This window comes from Stegostoma tigrinum, chromosome 37, assembly GCF_030684315.1.
Source record: "Stegostoma tigrinum isolate sSteTig4 chromosome 37, sSteTig4.hap1, whole genome shotgun sequence".
Lineage (NCBI taxonomy): Eukaryota > Metazoa > Chordata > Chondrichthyes > Orectolobiformes > Stegostomatidae > Stegostoma > Stegostoma tigrinum.
The window spans coordinates 13,024,027-13,033,663 of NC_081390.1; the positions used below are offsets into that span (position 1 = coordinate 13,024,027).

General features: G+C 39.7%; 1 protein-coding gene across 2 annotated transcripts; it reads left to right on the forward strand.

Moving 5' to 3' along the window:
- Nucleotides 1–1,270: 1,270 nt before the first annotated feature.
- Nucleotides 1,271–9,219, forward strand: LOC125467465 (dual specificity phosphatase 29-like). 2 transcript variants are annotated; one of them, XM_048563301.2, is made up of 4 exons: nt 1,271–1,370; nt 3,108–3,335; nt 6,097–6,317; nt 8,854–9,219. In XM_048563301.2, exons 2-4 carry the CDS (start codon nt 3,160–3,162, stop codon nt 9,093–9,095), a joined length of 639 nt encoding a protein of 212 aa, XP_048419258.1. In that variant the 5' UTR covers nt 1,271–1,370; nt 3,108–3,159; the 3' UTR covers nt 9,096–9,219. The 2 variants fall into 2 exon arrangements, with proteins under 2 accessions (XP_048419258.1, XP_048419260.1); XM_048563303.2 differs by having other exon boundaries at nt 6,097–6,203.
- The last annotated feature ends 418 nt before the right edge of the window (nt 9,220–9,637 follow it).

Below are 9,637 nucleotides of genomic sequence, written 5' to 3' on the forward strand. Positions count from 1 at the left end.
TCTTTGTTATGAGGTTGTGAAGAATTAATAAAGAAACAAAGATTTGCAATTCTATAGCACCTTTCGTGACCAAAGTATCTCAGAATTCTTTACAGTCAATGGCCTACGTTTTTGAAGTGTAATCACTGTGGCACTGTAGGAAGTGCAGCAGTCATTGTGCGCATGCTGTCCTGACTATAACCCAGCCCACAGCCCCCAGCCCCTATCCAGTCACATCCTCAGCAGCCTTAGTGTCTACTCCCCCATGGCCCTGGTAGAAGCTTCAGTAGCATTAACCACCACTCTCGATCAGTCAGAGGGCTACATAATGGTGGCATGAGCCATTGTCACAGTGAGTGGCCCCTGCTCCCTGCTCACCAGCGTTGTAAGGCATCCTTATCCTCAAACGCACCAGGTACACAGGATTGCTCCAGGAGGCATGCCAGGGTAGTGGGCACACGCTGTCCAGGAAGCCGTAACGGTGACCACAGATCACCAGCACATTCCTGATATAGTCCTGTTGCTGAATTCCCACAGCAATGAGGCACGGCTCTCTCAGTGCCACATGTTACAGTCAATAGCACCTGGAAGTAGCCAGCTACATTCCTGAATCCTACTGGCCGGGCCGTAGCACTCACCATGTCATGGGGCGGGGTAGTGAAATGAATTGTGGAGATCTCGCACAGATGGCATAGGTCACTGTTCTGATGCATTTGCAGGACTATGACTCACTTCCCAGATGGAAGCAATTGCACAGAGGTTCAGAGTGCCTACCACTTCCATTGCCCCAGTAGAAGATGGATCCACTCCTCCATGGCCCTCAAGTCCTACTGTAGCATCCAGCCACTTTCTAAGTTCGAGGCCATATGGAGCCAGCACCATATAAACACTGTGTCTGGCTCATCCCCGGGAAACAGAGCTTAGGCCATAAACCTCTGGCCCACCTGCGGATCCCCCGCATCGTGGGTGGGGGGAGGGGTGATGCTCTGACCTCTGCCTGAGCTTTAATGCTAGCATGGAAATGAGGGCTGAATGGCTGCCCTTCGTGCTGTATTTTCCACAATTCCTCAGGCTGCAATGTACATTGACCACTCATCTGTCCAGGGCTAATTCCCCTTTGGCTTTCTGCCTGCATTCAGAGCTGGAATGTGAGCCCAAGGTTTGGATTTCAGGCTCCAGCTAAAAACAGGCTAACCACCTGTGCAATGGTGACCCTGCCTTGGCTTGGAACCTACTCTTAGGCGAAAGTCAAAGTTAGCAACGCCCAAACTAAATATACAGAGGCGAGAGAGTTCGAGGAACAGAGAACGGAAGCGATAGAAGAACTTTGAGTCTGACAAATTGGTTCTGGTCCTTACCTCCTGTCTGTCTAAACTCACCGTGTACTCTTTGTAAGTAACTGTGATAAATATTCTTTTGCCCGTTTTCTAACAGGTCTTTTTTTATTGAAATCATATTCTTCACCTTATTTTGTCCGGTTTTAATTTTTAATGAAATGAAATTGTAATCATCATAGTTAGCTGAAATCTGTAGGAGTGAATTCTTTTCCAGTTTAATTTTAAACAAATATTGTGTCTCAATGTTTCAAAATCAATAGATAACATTTTATTAATGCTGGTTGCTTTATATCAAAGTGGGTTACAGAATTTGAATGTAGTGTCACACTGATTAGGGAACAGAAGACAAGAAGATTGTTACATAGAGCTGGAAGTTTGTAACTCACTTGATTTTAAAACTTCACGTAGATCTTTGATAAAATGAAACGTCTCAGTTTCTCCATGTTTTTCTCATTACCAAACTAGGGAAGATGCTAAAATCCATAATACAGAATGAGATAACAGGATACATAGAAAATGCTGGTAGCGTCAGCTGAACTGAGATCACAGCACACAAACAGCTACCAGCATTAGCCTTGGCTCACTGTCAACTTTGTAAGAATTTGATGGCCCAGTCTAATTTTGCACCTTGTTGCAGTACTGAGGGAGTCCTGAATTATCAAAAGTACTGCCTTTTAAATGTGACACTAATACAAAGTCCCAAATGCCTTTCATGCTGACATTGAGAGACTCTGAAGGTTAATGGTTTACTCAACATCCGTCCCTAAACTGAAGTCTGTAAAGAGCTAGCTCAATGCTCCAGTGGATATTTGTGGTTAAGCTTCTGTGCTTCCCTGTATCAGCAACACTCCAATAGAAGTACTTCAATGGCTGCAGAGACATTTGGGATGTCCCTTGCCTACAGAGTCATGTTTTGTTTTATTTCAATTCTTCCAGTTGGTATGCCTCATTATCAGCTTGAGAAGCATTTGGGACCTTAATTTACTGTCGCATCTAAAAGGCAGTACGTTTGACAATTCAGCACTCCCTCAGTACTGCAACAAAGTGCAAATCTAGACCGACCATCAAGTTCTTACTCAAAGTGGGCAGTGAGCCAAGGCTGATGCTGGTGGCTATTTGTGTGTTATGATCTCAGTTCAGCTGCAGTGCCATTCAATGGAAGAATGGACTCTCTGATTCTTCTCTGGTTGGTGTGAAGTGCAGTCACCCCGAGACGCTGTCTCACATCTTTTCCTGACCAATTGAACTAGATCAATAGCAAAGGTTTGGTCACCCGGCGCCACTTTCACTTGGAGAGCAGCACTTGCAGGGTTGTTGTCGATCTAGATGAACTCTGGGGTGTGTAGTAGGAAAGGGAGTCAAATTAATAAAAAACAGATTTGGGGAATACGTTACACCTCTGTTTTGTGTTGTTTAAACATCGCTATGCCTCTTGAAGGATTATCATGAGGATGTTTCACAGATTGTTTCAACAAGATGTAACCAATTTGGAGCCTTTTGAAGGCATAGACAGGATATGTATTGCAGGGACAAATTTTCCTTGTGTTCTTCAAATAATGAAATATTCAACATTTTCTCCTTAACGTTATTATACAGAGGAAGTCTATCCTGGGGTTGGTAAATACATTCCTGCGTGTAATCCTGTTAGAAACCTTCTTTACAATCAATATTTTAATTACAGATGTAATTTTAAACAATGGTGGCTTGGGTGGCAGCTGGCCCTTTCGAGAAATCAGATTTTCAGTCTGTCATTCTAACATTTGTAAACAGTACATTGTATCCAACACACAGGTCAATGAAACTTTGAGAAGTTTTCTACACCAGGAACATTATAGTGACAGCAATGTCCTCTGGAGGTACAGACATTTGCAAGAAAAGTGCCTACGCGGCTGTGAAAGTGGATCCCAACGATGATTACATTACTCCAGGGGCATTTGAACTGGAGCGACTCTTCTGGAAAGGCACTGCAAAATTTGCTCATGTTAATGAGGTCTGGCCAGATATTTACATAGGAGATGAGTAAGTTCAAATTAAACAGCAAAATGCATCTAGATTAAAGCTGTATAATATAGATTTTATAATGCGAAATGTACAACATCTGCATCATGCTGGGGGACTAAAATAAAATTATCCTCACTATTGCAAACATTTGTAAATCATTCAACTTAAATCCTAACACATTTCAATGTGTTCAAATGACATGGCAAGAAATTGTTAAAGATTCAGTAGAACTAAATGGGGAAATGAGAAAAAAAATGCCTTACTCATAGGGTGGTTAGCATACAGTTTAGTATCATAAACCACTGTTGAAGTTCAATTTAAATTCTTTTAAAAAGTATTAGAGGAATAATTAGAGAAATTAGTTATCACAAGAAAAGATAATGGTATGGGCATAGAAATGGAGTGGGAATAGATGGACTGGTTCATGAGGAAACATATACAGGCTTTAGGGCTAATGTTTTATCTCTGCAGTTCTTTATACTAAAAACAAATAAAAGTATGTTTAATAAAGCAAAATTGTTAGTCCCTGTCTAAGTGGCCTGAAGAAAGGTCCCATCCTGAAATGATGACTCTCCTGCTCCTCTGATGCTGCCTGACCTGCTGTGCTCCTCCAGCTCCACACTGTGTTGACATGATATAACTAGGTACCAGCAAAGATCACTAATGATACTTCTCCGACATGTTGGGTTTTCTGTTACCTTTCTTATTTTTGACGACAATCTGTTTTTTAAACTTTCTACACAGCCATTCCCTTTGGGAATTCATACCTTGCTCTTTGTACTGGTTTTTGGCTAGTCACCTCCTGCAAAATGCATTTCACTTGCTTACATCATGCTAAATGCATGCAGACAATCTGTCCTGAAGTAATAAGCAGCCTGGTCCTGCAAGCCGACCAACAACATGCACAACTTATTATAAAAATATGCAGCCACTTCTCTGGGGAAAGAACTGATTCTTGGACGTGGGAATTGAAGGATGGGTCAGCAAGTTTGCAGACGACACAAAGGTCGGAGGTGTCGTTGACAGTGTAGAGGGCTGTTGTAGGCTGCAGCGGGACATTGACAGGATGCAGAGATGGGCTGAGAGGTGGCAGATGGAGTTCAACCTGGATAAATGCGAGGTGATGCATTTTGGAAGGTCGAATTTGAAAGCTGAGTACAGGATTAAGGATAGGATTCTTGGCAGCGTGGAGGAACAGAGGGATCTTGGTGTGCAGATACATAGATCCCTTAAAATGGCCACCCAAGTGGACAGGGTTGTTAAGAAAGCATATGGTGTTTTGGCTTTCATTAACAGGGGGATTGAGTTTAAGAGTCGTGAGATCTTGTTGCAGCTCTATAAAACTTTGGTTAGACCGCACTTGGAATACTGCGTCCAGTTCTGGGCGCCCTATTATAGGAAAGATGTGGATGCTTTGGAGAGGGTTCAGAGGAGGTTTACCAGGATGCTGCCTGGACTGGAGGGCTTATCTTATGAAGAGAGGTTGACTGAGCTCGGTCTCTTTTCATTGGAGAAAAGGAGGAGGAGAGGGGACCTAATTGAGGTATACAAGATAATGAGAGGCATAGATAGAGTCGATAGCCAGAGACTATTTCCCAGGGCAGAAATGGCTAGCACGAGGGGTCATAGTTTTAAGCTGGTTGGTGGAAAGTATAGAGGGGATGTCAGAGGCAGGTTCTTTACGCAGAGAGTTGTGAGAGCATGGAATGCATTGCCAGCAGCAGTTGTGGAAGCAAGGTCATTGGGGTCATTTAAGAGACTGCTGGACATGCATATGGTCACAGAAATTTGAGGGTGCATCCATGAGGATCAATGGTCGGCACAACATTGTGGGCTGAAGGGCCTGTTCTGTGCTGTACTGTTCTATGTTCTATGTTCTATGTTCTAAAATCTACATTCCAACTCCTTGGAGCGTAATCTCACTGCTATATCTGGATAAGCACAAATACCAGCATTGTTGACTGTCATGAGCTCCTCCACTATCTGCAAAAAGGTGCTTACATGGATCAAAATTGTCTCTTGGTAATTTTGCTCCTTTGTTGTGTAGAAAGTGTCAAGTTGAATCTCAAAGCATAAATCTGTTTGAAATGATCAGAAGCCATTTTTGATTAACTATTTCTTTTAAAAATTGGGTAGATCTTTTATTACATCACTAAAAATTGCCCTGCATATTGTTAAAAGTATTTAGAGGAGATATGAAGTAAAATGCAAAACACTGAATCTATTTTGGAGTCTTACCAATTGTAAGGAAGATCTACCCAGTACTGAATAAATCTGAATAATCCCATTATTTAAGTTTCATAGAATCGCAAAGTACAGTGAGATTGGCTATTTGTTCTAATTTGTTTGTCCCAACTTATTGAAAGATCTATCCATTTAGAGTTCTGACAACTATTTATTCTTTTCTATAAAGAACACTATTTCTTCCTCAAAATGTAATGCGCTCCAAAAAGAAAATTGATTGTGGGTATAAAAACACTTTGACTTCGTTCATTTTGGCTGCGCTAGTAAGAAGGCACAGAAAGTAATGAAGCAGCTCCTGATGTAAGCTGAGTAAAATTTGGTTGCTCTCTGTATGTTCTTTTGATTAGTTATGGAGTGACACTGGCAGTGATCTGAGGCCGGCCACATGCACGTTCAGATGGTATGTTCAGAAGAAATGGTCAGGAATGTGAAGATATTTTATTCACTGAAAATTTGGCAGTAGTAAAAAGAAATACACTTTCATTCACTTTCACAAGCCAACTAAATTAACATAACTCTGTATATTTTATTATAGAGTAACAGCATTGGATCGGTATACAATTGAAAAGATGGCTTTCACTCACATACTAAATGCAGCCCATGGTCGCTGGAATGTGGACACAGGAGATGAATACTATAGGGGTATGCATATTGATTATTATGGTGTGGAGGCTGAAGATGTGCCAATGTTTAATTTAAGTGAATTCTTCTATCCAGCTGCCCAGTATATCGACAATGCACTAAGCACTTCAGGGGGTAAGTGATAATTCACATTCTAACCACTACCATTGCAGTGATGCATATAACTATTAAATATTCAGGAATGCTCTCCCATCAAATGTTCAGTACTAACAACTCTTACAACTCTACAATCATACATGATTTAAAAGTAACAATTACAAAAGTGAATATTTTTAAACAAGTTTTAAAAAGTTAATCAATATACTTTAAATATGGCTTAAAACTAAATTTGTTGAATATGGTACTCTAAACAGATCTTAAAAAATCTGCCTTTTTAGTTTCCATTAGGAGCGTCCTCTCCATTGTGTTACCTATATTCTGAACTTTCAGAGTTCTCTAATTCTAGAGATTATTTCCTGCCAAGAGGAAAATAATCTTTCACAGTTAGAAAAGTGTGTTAGTATTTAACATTTGTGTTTCTTTTGGTTGTTTATTGTGATGAGTTGAGAAACTGAGATTGTTCTCCATGGAGCTGGAAAGGTTAAAAATAGACACTTTTTAAAATTCACTTGTGGCACATGGTCATCGCTATCTTGGCCACCATTATTGCTGTTCCTAGTTGCCCTTGAGAAGCTGGTGGTGAGCTGCCTTCTTGAACCACTACAGTCTATGTCCACGTACTTAGCAGAGATGTACAAAATGATCAAAGATTTTGAGAAAGTAAATAAGGAGAAGTTGGTTCTAATGATAAAAGTAAATACATATTTAAGGTAATTGGCAAAAGAAACTGAGTTAAGATGAGATTAATTTCCAATGAAGGAAGTTCTTCTGAATTGGGACAGACTGGCTCAAAAGAGAGGTGGATCAGATTCAATAGTAACTTCTGTTGTGTAACAATGATTCTGTAAGGATTAATACTGGACACTGCACCAATCTTATAGTGTCATACCGTCTTGAGTGGAGAAGCGAGGATTTCAACACTAGATCCTGATGTGTTTACACACAACATCCGTAGCGCCTGATGGTCTTAGTAGCAATTTCTAAATAGCTAACGCATCGTGCACTTATTGCTGTTGAATATCTGGTTGTTAAGCCAAGTGTTTATTTTTGTTAAGATTCTCTAGATAATAGTGGTAGAGGATAGACTACTAAACAGGCCCTGTTTGAAAATAAGGATTGCCAGCAGCATTCTACCACAATCATTAACCAGTAATGGTTGGTTCCACAGCTATACAATAACTTCACCTGGGAATTCAGTTGGTGTTTGAAAAGGAATGTCTTATAGGGCAGTAGAGTAAGAGCAAGGGAGTTACAATAATTGAATAGCTCAATGGACCGAATCATCAGTTTCTGTTCTGCATCATTTTAAACTTCTGATAAATAAACTCCATAAACAAGGCTCAGCAAAAGTCAAAAATACCAGGTTGAGACTGCAATGAAATGGTTTTGAGTTGCTTCTAAAATTAGGTGCCATTTTAATGAGTTATGTAAGGCGGTATTAGTTGTCCTGGATTAAAATCTTCAGCAGTACTCTCCAATAACAAAGTTCATCATAACTCAAAGCCCTATGTTAATTTGATGTGTTGCAATCCGACACGCATTGCGGTAATCTTCAATTCTGATGTAACATTACTCCGCTAAGGTTCACAGGTTTAGTCAGGCGATACACAATGGTCATTAAATGATTCTTTTTAAACAAGATTCATTTTGCAAATGATCCTCCCCCAGCAGAGAGCTCAGTTGCAGAAAATATGACGTTTATATACATCACTAAAAGCCTAAAGAAGTATAGCATGACTACTAATAGCAATAATAAACCATCAAGTTCATCATAGTCACTGCTGCCGAAAGATATTTCAAAAGGTCTCCAGTTCCAAGTTACAGCGGTAGCTATTTCATGAATGTTAAGACATTCACAATATCTTCCATTGGTTGTAGGTGCACAGGTAGAAATTTTGAGGTGAAGACCGTTTTATTATGGTTTGTTTTAAAGACTGTACTTGCTTCCAGATGATTCAGTTTCTTATTAATGTTTACACAGCATTACATTTAAATTGAGCTTGTAGCTGAATATAAACATTAGATTTGCCAGCATTTTATGCTTTAAGATACTTGCCAATATGGATATCTGTGACATTTGATTAAATTTTGCTGTTGTCTTCTTTATACCAAATGGTTTCCTTTCACTGAGTAGGTGTGTTAAGTAATTATTGATTCTGACTTACTCAGGAAGTTCAATTTTGGCCTAGGGTCTGTGCAAGACCAACTATCTAAGATCCCAAAGTGTTTTGCATCAAAATAAAATAATGCAGACATTGACAACCTGAATTAAAAACATAATGTGTTGGAAACACTCAACAGAGAAGGAAGCATTGCGGAAAAAGAAGCAGTAATTTCATGTTATCTTTGAATTAGCATGTTTAAAAAGGTGGCACAAAAATTCTTTGTTATCTTTAGATATTTAGAAAAATATCAATTTGGTCTATATCTTCAGCTTTTTTTGTTTAGGATCTGTTCATTGCATATGGTCTAGTGACTCTGATATTAGAGAAGTGCGCCCTCCTAACTTGTAATAAAGTGGACCATAATATATATTGCTCTGCTTTTCCAGCTAAGCTCCTAGTCCATTGTGCAAGGGGCCGGAGCCGATCAGCAACACTTGTCCTGGCTTACCTGATGATCTACAAGAATATGACAGTGGTGGACGCAGTTCAACAAGTAATTAAACACCGGTGCATTTTACCAAATCGTGGCTTCCTGAAGCAACTGCGAGCTCTTGACATAGAACTGGCAATGGAGAGAAGTATTGCAAAGAATAGCACCAGAGCAAGTGATGGAAAAGAAACCTGTTAACAATTCCTTTATTAGACACAATTTAACATTTTTACATAGAAAACCACAATCAGCTGTAAATATAATGTTGTTATTTTCTGATATACGAAGAAAGTTTTAATAAATTAACTACAACACTTTCCGATATGACATCCCATTGTCCCACTGATCTATGCAATTTTATAAAATGAATGAATTTTATGGAAACCTCAACAAAAGAAAAGTGGTGTGATCTGGATGTGGAAGTTCCTACTTAGACCACAAAGTGTGGGAGCAGAAGTGACCCTAGGCCATTTAAGCCCATCGTGTCTGCTCCACAATTCAATGAGATCAACTCTGATCTGATACATCTTAAGTCCACTTTCTTGCTTTATCCCCATAATGCTTCATTCTCTTACTGATTAGCAACCTATCTCAGCAGTGAAGATACTTAACAGCTCCTGCTGTTAAAAAAAATCCAGATTCATTAGCCTCTGGGGGAAAAAAGTGTTCTTTCTCATCTCTGTGTTAAATGGGTGACCCCTTACTTTGAGATTATGCGCTGTGGTCCCTGAGGGTAGATT

What these genes read in the sequence shown, in the direction of transcription:
- LOC125467465 (XM_048563301.2), top strand. Translation starts at nt 3,160, where the DNA reads ATGTCCTCTGGAGGTACAGACATTTGCAAGAAAAGTGCCTACGCGGCT. An exon ending in GATATTTACATAGGAGATGA is followed by an intron (nt 3,336 to 6,096) that starts GTAAGTTCAAAT and finishes ATTTTATTATAG; the next exon opens with AGTAACAGCATTGGATCGGT. An exon ending in TGCACTAAGCACTTCAGGGG is followed by an intron (nt 6,318 to 8,853) that starts GTAAGTGATAAT and finishes CTGCTTTTCCAG; the next exon opens with CTAAGCTCCTAGTCCATTGT.